The 19327-nt window shown below is 39.5% G+C and overlaps 2 protein-coding genes across 2 annotated transcripts; one reads left to right on the top strand and one right to left on the bottom strand.

The window, feature by feature from the left end:
* The first annotated feature begins 4357 nt into the window (after positions 1-4357).
* On the top strand, positions 4358-10348 carry LOC115687334 (protein ALTERED PHOSPHATE STARVATION RESPONSE 1). Its single transcript, XM_030612849.2, has 6 exons — positions 4358-4642; positions 4995-6089; positions 6221-6298; positions 6738-6952; positions 8863-9086; positions 9540-10348. The coding sequence occupies exons 2-6, from the start codon at positions 5015-5017 to the stop codon at positions 10198-10200; spliced, it is 2253 nt and encodes a 750-aa protein (XP_030468709.1). The 5' UTR covers positions 4358-4642; positions 4995-5014; the 3' UTR covers positions 10201-10348.
* Positions 10349-15794: 5446 nt separating this feature from the next.
* On the bottom strand, positions 15795-17767 carry LOC115687309 (ethylene-responsive transcription factor ERF060-like). The gene has a single exon (XM_030612824.2). It carries the CDS (start codon positions 17231-17233, stop codon positions 16169-16171), a length of 1065 nt encoding a protein of 354 aa, XP_030468684.1. The 5' UTR covers positions 17234-17767; the 3' UTR covers positions 15795-16168.
* Positions 17768-19327: the final 1560 nt, after the last annotated feature.

The following is a 19327-nucleotide window of genomic DNA, read 5'->3' as shown; positions in this document are numbered from 1 at the left end:
CAAGTGTCAATAAATTAAAAATGGTTAATATCACGAAAAATTTCAAATTGGTACACTTACAACAAATTATCCCAAACTAATTTTTTGACCACAAAAAATCCCAAACTGGTACATCCGTGACAAATTTACCTCAAACTAATTTTTCGACCACCAAAAACTCCAAACCGGTACACTTGTGACAAATTTATCCTCCGTTAAATTGGATTAATACCATGAAAAATCACAAATTAGTAAACCTGTGACAAACATAGGGGTAAAACCTAAACTGGTACACCCGTCAACTACCACGTGTCATCAAACTCAGCAATTTGACTATAAAATTTAACGGAAATTAACGGAGGGTAAATTTGTCACATGTGTACTAGTTTGGGGTTTTGGTGGTAAAAAAATTAGTTTATGACAAATTTATCATAGATGTACCAGTTTAGGATTTTTGTGGTATTAACTCATTAAAAAAAGAAAGTTAATGACTTTGGTGTTACGTTCTAAAAACCGAACTTTTATTACTAAGTTCACTTATGTTGTACTCTCTGCCCAGCGCCTATGTTAAAACACACATTTTCTTAATTTTGATTTGTAAAAACATTTGCCAAATCTTTCAACGAGGATCCATTCATTAAACTCGATCAATTCAAACACCGTTCCTTTATCTATTTCTTTTTCCTTTTTTTTTTGGCATTTGCTAAATAGATACAGATTTTATTACCCAAGATTGCACAAAAAAAGCTAATACAACCTATGACCCGTTGACTAAATGATCTAGCAAGCTCCAATATTCATGTCTACTCATAATTTATTACAACTTAGAAGGAGTTGTCAGTTGGGGGCTATACATTTCCAATGAGCGTATGTTTTTGGAGTTTCTCCAAATCATGTTGATTCAGCGGAACTTTCCCCGTCTCTGCCATTTCGATCTCGAATGGTAAATTTGATATGAAAACGCATTAAACAAAGGGCTAAAACCACCGAAAACCTCAAAGCAATATATTCGTGTGATATTTATATCTCAAACTAAATTTTAAGTCATAAAAAATCTCAAATTGGTATGCTAGTGACATATTTATCCTAAACTGTGGCAAATCTAAGATTTTTTGAGGTAAATGTGGCACAATGCGCCGATTTAGGGTAAATATGACATTGATGTATCTGTTTGGAATTTTTTGTGATATAAAAATTAGTTTGAGGTAAATATTGCACGAGTTTATCGGTTCGGGAGTTTTTGCGACACAAAACCTAATTTGTGATAAATGTGTCTCGAGTATCAATTTATGATTTTTTGTGATATCAACCCTTAAACAAATTATGTCTAGAACATTACCATTAAAAAAAAGGAAAATGTTAGAGAACATTCCAGCTGCTCCCCCATATATTTTTATCTTCATTCAAAAAATGTAATATAATGGCACTACCATGAATATACAAGAATATCAACTTACTAGCTTTGGAGAAAAAAATATGGTAGGTTAATATATCAATAAGTAAAAGTAGCTCCTACACATGCCACTCCACTTACCCCAAAATACGGTAAGTCGGCTGCCAAAAGTAGTCGCATTATTCATGACAACTTTTTTAAAAGGGCAAAGCTCCGAAGCAATGCAAAGTACTCGATGCCAGGTAGCTATATACCAAAATTAATTTAGCAAAAAAATATACCAAAATTAATCTTTGAAATTAATGTATCAAAAGAATCGACACATTATAAGTAAATTATTAGCCAATGATCCATATTCAGCAACTAATAAATTACCCATATGAGTTAAATAACAGATTTATTAAATCAACTTTAAGAAGCGATTAATGTTGTAAATTATTTGGAGCTGCTTAGTTTGATTTGTATGTTACATAGTCCATAAGATTATCAAAATATTTGCTCATTCGGGATTTATTTGTTTAAGTGGGATTATGAAAATTTTAGGGGTGAGGAATTGGGCCGGTTCAACCAAAGAACAAAATCGAATCGGACTTACCCGACGATTCCACTTTGATTTACACGAGGACCAGATAGGTTCTTGGATAAAAGATTATAAAACTGGCTTTGACCGGCTTGATTCCTAATGTACTCGAGAATTGGCCTTAGAATTAATTTTAAGCTTTTCTTTATTACTTTGTTTTAAAAAAAGATAGATATGTTGAACTCTGAGCCTAGAAAGGCTAGGAAATCATCTAGGCCTTAACCACTATGTCACAAATAATTCACAGCTATGTTCTCTTACAATAATAGTTATATTACTTAAATTAAACCCAGTCCTGATTGACCTTGGGCTCGGCTTGGAAACGGTCGATTAGAGGTGATCGGTACCCGTGCGGTTCGGTTCTCGCCCAAGAATTGAGAACCGAACCGGTGAGACCGGTTCTCAATTTTTGGGACTAGGAACTGGATAAATACCCCCTAGAACCGATCTGACCCGATCAATTCGATTTCAGGGTGGGCCAATATTAATTTTTTCTGTTGAAATAAAGCAAAGGAAGGTGAGAAACTGAAAACCAATGGGCGAATCTCTTAGGATATGGTCAGGTGATTCATGATGGACCTCTTAATCTTTCATCAAAAAGACGAATTGGGTAACGAGGCATGAATGAGACGTACGAAAATTGCTGAGACAAACACTCGACAAAGCCGCAAAAAAAAAAATAAAAGAGAGTGAGAGTCGATGAGATGCGAGACAGAGAACGGCAAAAAAATTTGAAGATGAGATAAAAAAATTCAAAATATACATAGCATTTAATTCGATGAGATGCGAGAGAGAGAGAGAGAGAGTTGAGCAGCTAAAAGCAGAGAAAGAGAGGGAGGCGAGAATCGAGCGAGAGAGCGAGCTGTGAAAGGGAGGCAAGTCGTGACAATCGAGCCAAAGGGAGGCGAGCAACACAAAGAAAGATTGACACATATTATGGTTTCGTTTAGATTTGAGAAAGGGAGCAACTCAGGCTATGTGTGAGAGAGTACTTGAGGCTTAAGGGGTTTTTATTCTTTTTCAAATTTTACAGATTTTCAAGAATATAAAAAATAATAATCGGTCCGGTCGAAGCGATCCAGGTGGACGTGGTACTGGGAACTAAACCGAAAATCACCGTTCCAATTTTTTGGAAATGGGAATTGGACCGGTGCCCTAAAAAACCGCTCAGAACTGGCCGGTTCGATCCGGTCCGTGCGGTTCTCAATTCGATCGGTTTGTTTTGCTCACTCCCTCGGCCGTCGGCTTGGCTCCACTGGCGGTTCCCAAGGGAATCCGTCCGGAATCAGGAGCCAAATCTAAGACGGTATGTTCTCGAATCTACACATAAACATACATATATATTACATTATTTTCCGTTCGTTTGGCGGAAAATATTCTCCTTTTGGAAAATATTTTCCCGGAAGTCATTTTCCTGGAAAATATTTTCCCGGAACATAATTTTCCGGTGTTCGGCGATCAATACGAAAAAGTTTCGGAAAATATTTTTCGCGGAGGCGCGCCAGCGTCCGGCGCGGCGTCGGCCGGCGTGGCGGGGCGACCGGCGGCGGCGGCCGGCGATCTTAGTGAAGAAGAAGAAGAAGCAGCTCCGAAAAATGATTTCCGCTTTTGAAGAAGCGGAAGTCATTTTCCATAGACTTAGGTTATTTTGTGAGGGGGGAAGGAAAATATTTTCCCACGAAAAATATTTTTCGCCCCCCAAATACCGAAAAATCCGAAAAATATTTTTCACCAAACGAACGGAGCCTAGTGCAACTTCTTTTTCCGTCTTGCTTTTCCTCTCGAGCATTGAAAAAAAGAAAGGAGGGGAAAAAGAAAAAGGCGCAACTTCCCCCAGATGAAAAAATACAACAAACAAAAGGAGAAAGAAAAAAACCGGATTTCAAGGAGCCGTTAGGGGTCCTCCTCGGGGGAAACCTAGGGGCACCACCGTCTTTCCACTCACCTTTCCCCGATGGGAACCTGCCACATAAGTCCTCGCTCGCTGACACATTCACTCTGTTTTTTCCTCTGCGCCCAGAGGAAAAAGTTTTCTTGGTTTCGTGTCCCCATGGCTGGATTTAGAGGGAGAAAGACACCGAGCGAGACCGGTCTAGGCAGAGAGAGAGAGAGGGGGGGGGGGAGGGTCTTTTGCATTTTCCACTGCTTGGGGCCTTTTGATCTCTTTTTCCTCCCCCTTCGATTTGCTTTGTTTGGAATGAATGAACTGGGACGAAATGCACTAATCCGACCCGCTAAACGAGGCCACTTTCTGTCAAGAATGCATTAAGACTGTAGCAGATTCCAATCTCTCTCTCTCTCTCTGCGCGCTTTTCAACGCTCGCTTCTCTCATCTGTGCACCCCCTTCGCCCCTTTTTTTTTTTTCCCATCACTCCATCTTGCATTCATCATCCCCTTGCAGAACTCCTCTGCTTCTGGCTGGGGAGGGAGAGAGGGAGGGAGGGAGGGAGGGAGGGAGACTTTTACCGAAAATGGGGAATGCTTTTTGCTCATCCCGTTCATCGCTTTCATCCTGTTTCCGGTTCCCGTTTTCAGGGGTGTCTGATTTATGAACCGCCAACTGCTCTCCTGTTGCTCGCGGAATGCTGCTCTTTCTTCTACTCGGAAGCGTGAAAGCTACTCGTCCTCTGCTTCACTCCTTGCTCTGGTAATCCGTGAAGCCAAAGAGCTTACTTGGAACTGAAAGCAGGTCGAACCATTTCTTTTCTTCCGATGTTTAACATTACCATCTGGGTCTTTTTTTAATAGTAAAATAAGGAAGGAAGTTTTCTTTTTTTTTTTTGGGTCTAGTACGGGGAATGAGCTACATTATGTTTACTGGTGCGAGTGTGTTGAGGTTGTTCTCTTCTGTGTTTGCCTCTGGACTTTGAAGAATGGTTTTTCTGGGTTCTGCTCTTGTTGGGGTCCTTTGCCTGTGGTAGAGTTGAAGCGTATTGCTTGGTGGGTCTTTGTTTACTTGCGATTTGAGGCTGAGCTTGGATTTACAGATTACAAAATAGGTGTGGTCGTGCATGTGCTAAGTTTGAGCTGAGTTCTTGCAGCTTTTGACCGGTGAAGAAAAATGGGCTCTGCAAACACAAAACTTGATAGAAATGAGGCCCTCCGATTGTGTAAGGCTAGGAAGAAATTCATTAAGGAAGGCATAAACTCTAGATGTGCGCTAGCTGCTGCTCATGTGTCTTACATTCAGTCTCTCAAAAACGTCGGTGTAGCTCTGCGGCGATATGCTGAAGCTGAGATATTGATAGAGTCATCTCTCTCGACTTCCGCCACCGAGATTGAGAAAACTCCTTCGCATTCCTCTTACCCGTCCCCATCTCCTTCGCACGTCGTGGATGTATCGGATTCCCCATTGAACAATGGAAGCCCCCTTTCACCACTGACGACTAGAATGAGTTTTATGAAATCCGGGGGCTCAACTTCCGTGACCATCTGTTTGAATCCTCTTGCTAGTACGAGATTTTTGGATGACGGTACGATGGCATTTGGGATCCCGCCGCCGCCCCCCCTTCCACCGGAATCTGGTGGCTCTTGGGACTTCTTCGATCCTATTGATGAGAATGAGAGCTTCAGGTTTGATGGCCAATGTGGAGTTGATATGAATTTCGAGAGTTTCGGAAACTGGTCACAGTTTAAGGGTGAAAAGCTTGACCATTTAAAGGTAAATTCAAGTGAAGCTGATGTATTTCATGATGCAAAATCGGTCCTCAAATCAGAAACGAAGGATTGTTTGAAATCAGGTGATATCTCCACTACAAGTAACAGCCATAGTTTAGGGGTGGAGAGCACTTGTAAATTGATCACTCTAGGAGGTCTGCAAGGTGGTTCGAAGCAAGGATCAGCTAATGAGGCGAGACAGGTGGGGACAGAATATAGTGCCAATGATCTGGGCCAAAGTTCACAGGACAAGGGTGGTATTGGACGTTCAAGCTCTAAGGTAGAAATGACCGCAGCAAACAAAGATTTAGGTGCTGAAAGAGAGGACCCTTCTGAGTATATTACCCACAGGGCAAAAGATTTCCTTTCAAGCATAAAGGACATCGAGCACAAATTCTTCAGGGCTTCTGAGTCTGGTAAGGAGGTCTCCAGAATGCTTGAGGGAAACAAAATCAGGGTGCGATATACAGAGGAGAAAGGTATATTGATGATTGCTCTGCTTGATAATCTCTTTCTATTCCCTATTCATTAAAATTATTGGAAGCGTCTTCTTGCACACTATTCATGAATCTGGTTGTGTGACTTTCTTAAAATAACTAAATTCTTGTAGGTCAGTCATCCTCGTCGGCTTTGTTGGGAGCTTTTCAGCATGTATGTTGCCGCCAGAAGCCTCCACTCATATCTCATGGTAACTTCAATGCTTTTTTGTAAAACTGGCTGTGATTGACATCGGATGTATCTGCAGTTATAGTGATACTTTGACTAATTTGTTATTAAATCTCTTTTTAAGCATTTCTTGGTCTTCGCTTCTGATGAATATCATGATTTAAGATTAGCAATTTGTCATAGTTTAATGCTGCTGACGAAATTTTGGTGAAAAATATTTGTTGGTGATGGTGCAACACATTTTGTTGCACATATTTTACAGTACCCTTACTTTCCTTGGGTTTATGATACTATAATAAACAACTTTCAAAACTTGTGAATGCTCCATATTTATTGTGTCATGGGCAACTATCTTCAACATACACCATGAATTCCCATCTCTTATAATAGAATCTGCTTCAGGTTGATTTTGCTGCCTTTTCTCTTTTTTAATGGATGCAAGTTCTTTTAAATTTTCACAGAACCTGGACAAAATGGAAAAAGGATGATAATATGGAAAAGGACAACATCTTCTCGGTCATCTTCATCAAGAAATCACCTAAATGGAGCACCGAAAGATGATGTCAGTGACAGTGGAAGTGATTTCATCGAAGAGTTTTGTATGATTTCTGGAAGCCATTCATCCACTTTGGACAGGTTATTCGCATGGGAAAGAAAGCTTTATGATGAAGTCAAGGTACTAATTTCTTGGTAAATCTGTATTTTATCTTTCTCATTCTTTCTGGATGTTGAAGTTATAATTGTTGGCAAAAAGTTTTTTTGGTACTCTAGTTTCATTTTCGTATAGACCTAGTAGACAATTTGACAGCAAACAGTGCAATAAGTCCCAAAACGTAATGTATGGAATGCAATTGGTTCTAAATCTTTTTCAATTGATGCAATAAAGTTTTTAACATTTAGAAAGAAAAATGTAATCAAGTCCAGTTGAAAACTTCCTAGTAGCCACCAATATTGACTATATGGCAACCTGAGAGCGTTGCCATATAGAAGAAATCAGGGAAGATTTGACCGGAATGACTTGATTGCACTTTTTCGGGAAGATTTACAGTATGATTGCATCAAATGAAAGGTGTAGGACTTGATTAAATTCTTTACACAACGTTTACGAATTGTAGGGTAGTTTTTCATGATTTAATGTACAGTCTTGCTGTGGGCGTTGTCATCATTAAACATGTAGGGAATGTTTGGAAAGAAAATGTTGGAGGAAGATGAAAATGGAGGAAGGAATTGAATACAATGTCATGGGCAGTTTGCTTCTTACCTTGATCGTCACCTAAAAGAAGTACGAGAAGAAAAATGTTGCAGTCTGAAACAAAACTTATATCATGTCTGAGTGCCTGTAGAAAGGAACGTTCAATCCTCCTACAAATGAGATGGGCATTCCTCAAGGGCTTGTCCTATCCTATTCACAGGCTCTCACCAGATACAAGAAACAGAATAGATTCGGAATGAGGATCTCATTGCAGCTCTTGTTCATTCTACTGAACACACCCTCAAAAACAAATAAAAATTTCCTTCATATGGAAAGCAGGGATATCAACCTTTGGGCCTATGGTGTTTGATGTAAATCCTCTATAGAGCTATTACCCATACCTATTAACTTCAAGAGGAGACAAGTATATCTATCTTTATATTTTTTTTTTTGGTTGGAATATCTATCTGTATATATTTTTTTGGTCTAAAAATCTATCTGTATATTTCAAAAGTGCCATTTGTCTCACTTTTTACTTTCCAAAACCATTTCTGCAATACATATACACATTAATTGAGTAACCACGTGCTTTCTTTTCTGCATAACCGCCCTTTGTCTCACTTTTCATTAGTGCTAATATTATATGAACACTTCCTCACCACAATGAAAAATCAGCGATGCTGTCGTAATTATGAGTTTTTAACCTATACCTTTACATACAGTGGTTCTTATCCTATCCCTAGAATGAGATCACTAAATAAATTTAGCGAAAAAATTTTAATATTATCTCCAAAGTAGTTGTGCACACGCTTGAAAACTAGTAAACATATATATATATATAAAGAGTTTATTGTACTTCCTGGATTTCAAACTTGAATTGTGAACAGAATTCGAGACTTGTGAAATGAAAGTTGTAGTGAACCATCTTTGGGGCTGGGAAAATAGAAAGAGTAATTGAATGAAGTTTCTGTAGCAGCAAGCATTCATAGGTTCTCTAGCAGCAAAACAATTTTAGCAGTGTGACAAAGTTTGTAAAAACTGAATGTATGTCGTTTCTGTCTCCTTTGTGTTTTTCCCCTTGGTGGCTGACGGGTTTGGAGTATGCTTTATCTATCTCATTTTCCAATAATGTGCCTGAGAAAATAATTTAGATTTTGTGGGATGATCTTTTTAGTTTTCCTCAACAATTAACCATCAGCTACTTATGCCAACTAGAAAAGCTTTGCGTAGCCAAAAGAGGAAGATAAATAATTCAAGATGTTTGTTATGAATGTTTCTCTGTTAGGATGATATATGACATTTGTTTTCTGGTACTAATTCACCAACTAAGCCATGAGGACTCCGTAGTCCCAGGTTCTAATATTTGGATGGTGACATTTCCTGAATTTCTGTAGGCCAGTGAATCTATTAGAAAGGAGTATGACAAAAAGTGTGACCAGCTTCGACACCAATTTGCAAAGGGTTGCAGTACCCATGTGATTGACAAAACACGGGCTGTCGTAAAGGATCTACATTCTCGGATACAAGTCGCCCTCCACTCTGTTGATTCAATTTCAAAGCGCATCGAGAAAATGAGAGATGACGAGTTGCAGCCACAACTCGTCGAACTGATTCAAGGGTGAGTGATGGATGGTCTCTTTCTTCTTCTCTTTAGGGTCGGAAATCTTGTGTATCACATACTTACCGCCATAATGTCAATTTGATCGAAAAATGTTGCATTCAAACTATATTCTTTTCGTTTCTGTGCTGGCTAGTATTGGCCGACTGCCATTTTGCTCGAGCTTGAGGTTTCATGTGTTTAGTGGAGTATTTGTTTCAGCATGTTACTTATCGGGAATTTACGCTTGGGATCCATAGACTCTCAAATATCCGAGTTTTTTACAGTGGCATTTTGAACATTTTAAACCTGCGATTTCTTCCACTTGTTTTTTATTTGATCTTAAAGTGTTAAAGCAATCATACGATATAACATGATATGTCAATATGCGACTTTGCATGGTGAAGATGTTGTATATGTTACCGATTTAAGAAAAACACCAGATTGATGTCAGGTGCGGGCTTTTTATTGCAGGTTTATCAGAATGTGGAAGGCTATGCTTGAATGCCATCACGCACAGTACATAACAATCTCCTTAGCGTATCATTCCAAAGTCTGCTCGGGAATGTCACAAGGCGATGCGTGGCGGCTGATCATGGATCAGCTCCAGCAAGAGATCGAATGCTTTGGCTTGAGCTTCGCAAATTGGATAAACAGCCTCACGTCCTACGTCGAAGCCCTTAATGGTTGGCTCCAACATTGCATCATCCAGCCACCAGAGCGCTCCAAGTATCGACGACCGTGGTCCCCACGGCGAGTGCTCGCGCCGCCCATATTCTCCTTGTTCCGCGACTGGGCCGCGGGGATCAAGGCACTGCCGTCTAGTGAGCTCAACGACGCGATCAGGAGCTTTTTGTCAGATCTGTATGATCTGACGGAGCACCAAGCGGAATCACAGAGGAAGCAGAGGCCCTGCGACTCAAACAACGGAGGACCAGAGGAACCAGATGAGGGGAAGAATGAATGCGCCCCCTCCAACTTGAGCTGCATACAGACAAGCCTGACTAAAGTACTTGACCGGTTGAGGAAATTTTCCGAGGCTTCATTGAAGATGTACGAGGATATTAGACACAGAACCGAGACAGCCGGAGTCGCATATTCGAACTGCAAGCCTGCAAGATCGAAGACCGTGTAAACCGGGTTTGGATTTCCTCCCTATTTCGTGTGATAGATTTATCTTTTGTAAATTTGAAGCGTCTATATCGTGTGTCCTATCTCTTTAGTAAATAGTTTAGGAAGTTTTTTGGCGCAAGAGCCACTGAAATTAATCCCTCGAATTTCTTGAGAGGACGACGAGTACCATCATGCACATCTCAATTGAGGGCGGGTCAATGGCTCGAACGATCGTTATCAGATGTGATTAGGCAGCACATCTAAGTTTGAAGCTTTGGGTGAATACTATTGTGTATCGTACTCCCGTCGGCCGCAACGAGTAAGCATAAAATCTTTCGAGATTACTAGTGGAGTTGAAGTCGAGGGATCGCAAGAAGGGAAGGGAAAGACTTGATGTAATTAGTGGAGAAGAAACAAAGAAGAGAACCATGGAGTGGAAAGAGACTGAAGGCAATGCAACGAATTTTCATGACTGTTTTGTACTTTATACTATTTAATTGTTCAAAAATTAGCTAAATCATGAAAATGGTTGTACTATCTAAGAGGTGGCAATATGGGTCAGAAACTCATTCATTAACATATTTTTAGTGGATCCAGGTTAAATATGGGTCACTTGAAATTTTGAAAAACAGGTTAAAATGAGTTTTTAACATTAAAGCCCAAGTTTATATGGATCAAATATGGGTTGAATATGGGTTTGTCAATGGGTTGATAAACTCATATTCAACCCATATTTGGTTCATTTAAGTTATTAACTTGTAACCTTGTAGGCTAAATAGCTTAAGTGTCATTTAAAAAAAAAAATTAAAAAAAATCGAATGTTTATAATTATTTATAATTATTATTTTCTTTTTCTTATTTTCCTTTTTTTTTTTATGTTTCCTTCTTCGGCGGCCGGTGACTAGCCATAGGCGAGCTTCGAGCTCGCCAGATTCCGGCGAGCTCGAGGCTCTTCCAGATTGGCAAGCTTGAAGCTCGCCGATTTGGACGAGTTGGAGCTCGCTAGACGAGCTCTTGGGACGAGCCTTGAGCTTGCCTATCCGGATGAGTTCGCCTGCGGCCGGCCGAAGAAGAAGGAAAAAGAAAAAAGAAAAAAGAAAAATAATTAAAATTTTCATTCTTTAAAAATAAAAAATAAAAAGAAAATAAATATATATAAAAAATTATTTTTTTAAATTATAAAAATTGTTCACTTATTTTATATTGTATTGAAGCATTTTAGCAATATAAATATTATAATAAACAAGTTTTTTTCTAAATTGGATTTTAAAGTCTTTTAGAATACAGGTTGGGTATGGGTCGGGTCATTAGATTTACACTACATGAATATGGGTCAAAACAGGTTAAATTGGTTAATATGGTTGGACCATTTTCGATCGGATCCAAACCCGACCCGACCCACCTGTTTGACACCCCTATAGTATCTTCTCAAATTGAACATGAGCTATTAGTATCAACGAAGATTAATGATTGTATTTGACTAAAGAGCATTTTGAGGACGCCGAATCAAAGTTCGGCCCAGTTCTATTCATCCGTCTTCTCTTAGAATGGGCACATTTGATAACCCAATTACGTGCTCAAAACCGAAAATTCAACACTTGATGAAATTAAGCTTCTTTGATAACCTTAATTGGCATTGACTTAAAATATTGAATTAAGCTAAAAATCAGGTGGTTAGTAAAAGGGGGATTGCTTAATTCATTCAATAGCAAAAACAATTGACGGAAACTGAAATCATGTCATATATAATGCTAAAAGTCGCCATATCTGGTACGAAATAAAAAAAGAAGAAGAGTTAGCTACTAGTTTTCAATTATCATCGAACAACACTGTATTTGTATTCTTAATACTTTAGATTATCAACTCTTGAATTAGCACTTATTTTTTACCATCTGCTCCGAGTAAATAATACGCCTCAAATGTGCTAAATTGACATATCTATCAAGAAAAACACAGGTCATTTTATCGCAAAAATTCGTATGCAATAGTTACGGTAGGTCATAGTTAAGTTATATGAGTTATGGTAGATGGTATAGCAAGTCATATGAGTGATATTCATTTGCACTTTTGGTGTCATATTCGAAATTCTTAATTAAGTCTCTGATTCCACTTATTTTGTCACTCTTAATCTTTTTCTATCTTTTGATTATGCTGAGTATAATTGATTTAGTGTGCCGTGTGTAATATAAATAGCCTAATCGAAGCTTGAGTCAAACAAGGAATTTAGGAAATTAGGGGTATGATATTGATAGCATAGAGAACTAAAGTTTGCAAAATGAGGGGCTTTACATATATTCTATATTGGTTATCAAGCAGTCTGAAAAGTAGAATTTTTGCAGGGGCTTGCAAAAGTAGGAGCCATTGCCCCAACTAAGAATTTAAAAACTGCAATAATTGTCCAAAAAGTTCTAATTCTATTATACTGCGGCTAACTTAGTCCTAAACTTATTAATTTGGCAAATTTAATCTTTAATTTTTTAGCGATTTTCCAATATAATAACCGAAAATCACCGACGTGGATGATTTTTGTAATTTTCTTAAAATTTACTAATTTTTTTTGTTTTCCTTTTCGCCTGTGGCCTGTCTCAGTGATGGCCGGCGACCAGTCATAAGCGAGGGCATTGTGATGGACAATTAAAATGTCATGCCTATGCTTCATAAGTTTGTCATCGTGATTTCAACATCGATTCCTTGACTGGCCACGGGTGAGGGCATTCTGATGGGCAATCAAAATGATCATGCCCGTGCTTCATAAGCTTGTCATCGCAATTTCACCATTGATACCCTTTTTGTAAGTTTTGTAAAAACTAAGAGATGGATTATGGGTGGGAATATTACTTGATTGCCGTTATCTTTGGTAATCTGCATAATATCTCATATGATTTCATGAACCCCACAACATCATTTCGTTGTAATAACACATCTAGGCCCCTCGATACCCTAGGTTTATTCTACGAATTTCCAAACTCACGTCAGCGTGAAGAGGCAACTTGGAGAATGAATCTTGTACGTCAGTGCAACCAGGCATTGATGTGAGTCAAGAAAACCAGATTCTCATCTTGCATTCCGAATTTTGCTGAGTCACAAGACTGACCAAGCCACGTAAGTTGAGCCTGTAAAGTACCAAAACCCTAGTTGAGCCCCGCTGTCTTTTCCATTCTTGAAGGAATCCCCCTTGACTTTTGCGGTTGCAAGTAGTCTCCCTCGCATTCACATTTGCTTTTGGCATCCAATGGCACTACTACTTTTCCCACTGCTCTCTCTCTAGAAAGCCAAAAGTTGACGAGAAATGAGGAGATGATGATGGTGAAGAATCGTGAGGGGATGAAGGAAAGAGTGGGCCTGGAGAACCTGAGCTTTTCTTTTGGTGGGGGGAGGAGGATTCTCTGTAGGTGATGGGAACGGGAGGTGGCTTTTCAAGGGGGAGTCTCTTTCCCAATGCACATGATTTTCTTCTTGGCAGTGTGAACCTGTCTTTTACATGTTGAGAAGAAAGAATAAGAATATTGCCCTTGATTTTGATATCTGATGTGGTGCAAACCGATCCAAGATTCCTTATCGCACGCGACCATAGGATAACATTATTATGAAATTTTAGGGTTCTTTTCTTCGCCCACTCCCCAATTTTGAGTGGTCCGATTCATGGCACATGTCTGGCTCTCTTTAATGTGATTATGGGACTAATGAAACTATCAATCGAAAAAGGAAATGACTGGACGATCGTCCAACTATAATAAGGATGGCCATCTAAAACTTTTTGCACGAACTTGCGATTGGGTTTCGTATTTGAAGTTTCAGGAATTCCAGTGTATGATTAAAGAGATGATTAGACATGGGTCGAATTATGATCGAACGGCCTTGTCGACATTTCCACTCCATACACAATCTCTTATGCTTCGATTTGTTTTAACCACCACTTTCTTCTCTTTTTGGTACCATCACTTTCTTTTCTTTTCTTTTTCTTTTCTTGTCTTTTGAGGTTGTTTTCATATTGCTAGTACCCCGTGCCATAATATTGAACGATTTCGGACGCTCCATCTAGAGATTTGACGCCACTTAGATCAATGATAATAAGACAATATAGGGGGGAACGTACATGGAAAAACCCTTACGAATTTTTGCAACTTTACCACTTTTCTTATGATAAATATAGCTTTTGCAACTTTCCAAAGAACGTTTAGATTGGAAAAAAGACCAATTTGCTTTTGTTTGCAAAACATTATACAAAAAAAAAAACCCTACATTTTCCAAATCCTCAGTAAACCCTAACCCTAATCTCGTCAATACCCACAGCTGTCAAATGCCACTCAACAGTCTCCAAGCGCCTTTTTCGTCCTTAGTGTCGCCATTGCCACCCCCATTGTGGTTGACTATGAATCTCAGACTGAGATCATCGCAAGGGGGCTGTGATCTTGAAGCCATGGACGACAACCTTAGATTTAAGGTTAGAGAAAATTTTGATCCCTTTTCATCTTTTTCATTATCGTGGCTGCTGACATAGAATTAGTCGATGCTTATTTTCCATATATCGTCAAATTTGAATCACGCCTAATACCTACCTTTTGTTTCGAGAATGGTTGACATTTATGAATAATCAATTCCACCTTTATTGGCTACTTAGTTAATAAGAGAGACAAAAAACGCACAAAGTTGGTACAATTGATTGCGGTCAAGGGATTTCCTGCTCAAAAACTAGAAATTACGCATTTAATTCTTACCAGCTGTGTTCATATTACTCGAAATCAGTGCCATCTTATAAGATATTTCATCAACCTTGATGTTGACAAATATCTACGTCAGTGCCCCTAAATAATAATAATAACAATAATAATAATTGAGTTCATATAATATATAGGCCATTAATTATAAACTTTTGCTTATGATAAATACCTTCTTCACGAGTCAATTAGTGGTCAAAACTACTTTGGCGCGCTTCCAAGTATTGTAAACATCCACCCTCTCCCTCACACTTTGCTTCTGAATTAAGGAAAATTTAAGGATTATCAATCCTTTTAAACAAGAAAATATATTGTGATTATATCATGTCATATTTTTTAAATATATTTCCCGCGCTTTGGCACCCTTCCAAGCATTGAAACGATATGTTTGTCAGGAGGGATCACAAGGAAAGTGAAAGGATTTAAAAAACGTAATCGTGTTTGCATAATGGGAAAGAGATGACGCTAGAGGATTATAAGAGAGGGATCGATGCATTCAATAAATAATTATGCTTTCGTACTTATACCGTTATTTTATATTTACATAAGTAACTAAAAGGATATTTGTATCACAATGCATTCTTTTCCTTTCTTTCTCTCGCTAGCACCCGGACAAAATTATAACCCGATCCATTCCGGTCATTTCGTTTATTTTCTCTCATAATTTTCAAATCCCTTCGTTTCCTTCCTAATCGATCCATCCGGAGGTTACGGATTTCAGTCAAGCTTTTGTCGAAGTTGTAGATTTTCTTTTGAACTTCAAGAAAATTCAGTTTAAACGTCGTTTTTCCTATATATTCTATCTTTTTGTCTCCCTTAGTTTCATAACTAAAGCCTCGTCCTTGCTTACCAATGCAAAAGGGTTCATCCAAATTACATGAAACCCCAAGATTTCAGATTGATGAAAGTACAAGAGTAAACGCTCACTGAGATATAAAGTGAACAAGGTTCAAGTACAAAAAACCAGTGGAAACCTACAAATAGAGACTGAAATTTCTCCATGGTCAAGCCAGTGAAAGGAAAAAAACAACCAGCAGAACAGATGGAGAAATTTTGTAAGCTACCTGATGTAAATGTACTCCCCCACCACCTCTAATGGCTCACTCAACAGGACTTCAACAAATGTCAAAAAAATACCATTGTTGGAAGCCTCTGGAGACACCATCCCTAGAAACTAGAACAGACTGCTAAAGACCACCACCAACTTATGGACAGGAAGGACCTAAACAAAAGGGGAATTAGAGCAGTGCAGGAACATCAACATGTGCAGACTCAAATAGCTGCCCAATCGATCTCGGCCGAAGGATACTTCTCCAAGCAGAAATTCTCGATCCCAAACTGCGGATGCGGGAAATCGAACAGCGCCAGGTTGGATTCCGGCGAAGAAGACCCTGCCAACGAGGACTCGTCGGAAAAGGCCGGCGAAGACACTAAATTTTCCACCTTGCAATCCTGGTCTGGGTACGCGAAATCGGTGTCGTATTCATTCTTTAGTGCGATATTGAGGACCATTTCTTCGTCAGCTTCCGCGGCTGCATTGAAAGTCTCCGTACCCCGATTTGGGAAAAAACAGGGCTCCCCTGTTTTCCCCTGCTTCTGCGAATTAGCTGCCAAGCTCTGACAAATCGCTTGGAGCTTTGCATCGACAGAGGAATGGAGGGGATTGTAATAGCAGAGATACGAAGCACCGTGCTTCAAGTGAGGGAAATTCAGCCGAGCGAAGTCTCCTCTGAGCTTGTATGCGGCTTCGTCGTAAGCCAGAGCAGCCTCCTCGGCGGTGTCGAAAGTGCCGAGCCAAAGGCGTGTCCTGTTCTTGGGAAGTCTGATCTCAGCTACCCATTTCCCCCAGTGCCTCTGCCTCACTCCCCTGTACAGCTTGTTGGGTTTCGGAGAGACTCCCACTTGCTTCATCGGGAGGGCTTTCGGCCTGAGGAGATGGGGAGCGCCATGGTAGTTTTGGCTCAGTGAGTGGTCGAATTTTTCATGTTGGTGAAGAGAATTCACAGTGGAAGCTAACGAAAGTTCTTGATTTTGACGTCGGAGTTGCATTTCGGCTTGGATATGGAGGATTTGAGAAGGGGAGAGACGGTTGAGCCCAATCGAGCTGGATTGCTCGAGACCCATCTGGTTTTCTTTCCACGGGGAGCAAAGGCCAGGGCTCAGATTGGGCTGTGGCGGTGGAGAGACCGAGTCACAAGGCGACGATGACGATGGAGAAGAAACAGGGGAAGCACTCTTCATAAAAGGCTCCAGTGCTTTCATGAGTTCTTCTCTAAAGGGATCTGAGAAAGCTGGCGACGGTGCGTTGCTATTGTAGAATTCCACAGCTGCTGCCATTTCTCCCTCAGCAAAAACACAAACGGGAAAATTCAAGAAGGTTTCTCGTTAGACGTAATAAGAAAGATCACCTGTTTCTTACCAAAACCAAAGGAACAGGCAACAAAACTGTAAACGCAGAACAAGAAAACCAACTCGATAGAAAAGGTTTTCTTCACAAGCCAAAGGAAGAGCGCACACACACACACACACAAGCTGAGGGTACAGAAAAATAAACCCTCTTGATAGAAATCAAAGCAAGAAGAAAAGAACAAACTCAAAACCAAGACAACAGACTCTGCAAGACAGACGATGACAGAAAGGGATCGGAGAAGCGGGGAGTTCAGAGAGGGGGCTGAGGAAGAAGATGAAGGAAAATGATCGCAGAGCAACCGAAAAGAAAGAGGAAAGTGCTCTCTCTCTCTCTCTCTCTCTCTCTCTCTCTCTCGCGTCCTCTCGCTTTGGTTTTTCACACGCTGTGAATGCTTCTCCTGGTTTGTGTCCTTATATAATGTGTAGCTGCGAGCTCTGCTTTTACCTTAGATTCCTCGATTTCTCTCTCTAGCCACGATATTCGGCGAAGTTCGAAATCCACAGGATGCGCCACATTTATGCGATCCGAGTGCACCACGATAATTGATGAAATGATCACATTGATTTGATCTAACGACTGTACACTGTAGTACACTGAGATCATATGGACCCGTTGGATAAATAATTTGGAAAATGACACAAATAATTCATAAACTTTGATCTAATATGCAATGTCATCCTTGAACTTTTTATTCATTAAATATGGTCCTCGAACTATTCCTAATTGTCCAATTTAATCCCTCAATATTCAATCTGTTGGGTCTAGTCCCTTAATTTTCCATAGAAAAGTCGAAAGTTCTGATAATTTCACTATTGCCTGAATTTTAGAATATTTTTCAATTTCAATCCAATTCCTAAATATTACTTTTTTACCTTTTTGGTCTTTATAAATATTACACGAATTAAAAATATAAGAATGACATTGCAGGTTGAAAATTAGTTTACGGACTATTTGTGTCATTCACCCTAAATTATAGGTTCCAATTTACTTTATTAGATCAATCTAATTACAACTTTGTGAGATTTAAATCAAGTTCCACTAAAAAATTGGTTTCGTCCACCCTATTACCCGAGAAGGTGATTCATAGAGCAATCATGTCAGGTAGCAAAATATGTGGAGAACATGTGTGACATTCCGAGATTTCGCTCATTTGGGATTTATGAAATGAATTATTTTATTAATGTGCTCGTAGCTAGTTCTCACCCGGAACTGATCATTCCTGGAATACTAACCAGTAGGGAAAGGCTAATTAGGGATTTAAAATTCGTACGACTAAAGATAATTCAGTCGTAAATGGACTTTCGACCATAAAATCGTCGAGGTGATATTTTGAGCCACTGTTGGCCGATCCAAGGATAGTTAGGGGTCAGCTCGCCACTGTCATATTAGTGGATCGCGGGTGATTCCGCTGGACCGCGAAATGACTTGACGAATGATCCTGTACTTATACCAAACGATCGTGCCCCTCGGATCTAGCAATTGATCCTCACGATTTTAATGACAACCGAAGTCATTACGGTCTGAATAAATTGTACGTGACTCGATTTAGTATCAGTCACGGGTCGTACTGGCGAATTTCCCAAAAGCCACCCTTTAGTCTGAGAAACGCTTGAGTTACGTTATGAATATATAATTGGAATATTGAGTAGAGACCAAACTGAGCGTCAGAAAATTCGGAAAGTCACGGCAGGGCCTTTGGACGACGTTGTAATTGGAACGTACATCTCTGGATTTCTTCGGATTTTTCAGAAAAGTTCGATTTCGGCGAGAAACGAAGAAACTGACCATTTTACCCTTGGAATTTATTAAAGGGTTAGTTTTAAAGGGCAAGGGCATTTTGGTAAGTTTGCCCTAAAAGTTGGAAAAGACAATTTTGCTCTTGGACTTTTTGAGAAATTACAAGTATACCCTTGGATATTTTTGGTAAGATTCGATCTGGACCGTCGATTTCAAGATTAGATCGAATCTGGACCGTCGGATCAAAATTGTGAGAGAGGGGTATTTTAGTCATTTTGCAAAAT

This window comes from Syzygium oleosum, unplaced genomic scaffold (genome assembly GCF_021117445.2).
Source record: "Syzygium oleosum isolate NSW1041296 unplaced genomic scaffold, Sole_v2.1 Sole_v2.57, whole genome shotgun sequence".
NCBI classification, from domain to species: domain Eukaryota; kingdom Viridiplantae; phylum Streptophyta; class Magnoliopsida; order Myrtales; family Myrtaceae; genus Syzygium; species Syzygium oleosum.
This window is presented reverse-complemented; position numbering and strand designations above follow the sequence as displayed.

Coding starts and splice junctions, on each gene's coding strand:
- LOC115687309 (XM_030612824.2), bottom strand. CDS start 17,233: ATGGCAGCAGCTGTGGAATTCTACAATAGCAACGCACCGTCGCCAGCT.
- LOC115687334 (XM_030612849.2), top strand. CDS start 5,015: ATGGGCTCTGCAAACACAAAACTTGATAGAAATGAGGCCCTCCGATTG. Junction 6,299..6,737: donor GCCTCCACTCATATCTCATG/GTAACTTCAATG, acceptor AAATTTTCACAG/AACCTGGACAAAATGGAAAA. Junction 6,953..8,862: donor AGCTTTATGATGAAGTCAAG/GTACTAATTTCT, acceptor GAATTTCTGTAG/GCCAGTGAATCTATTAGAAA.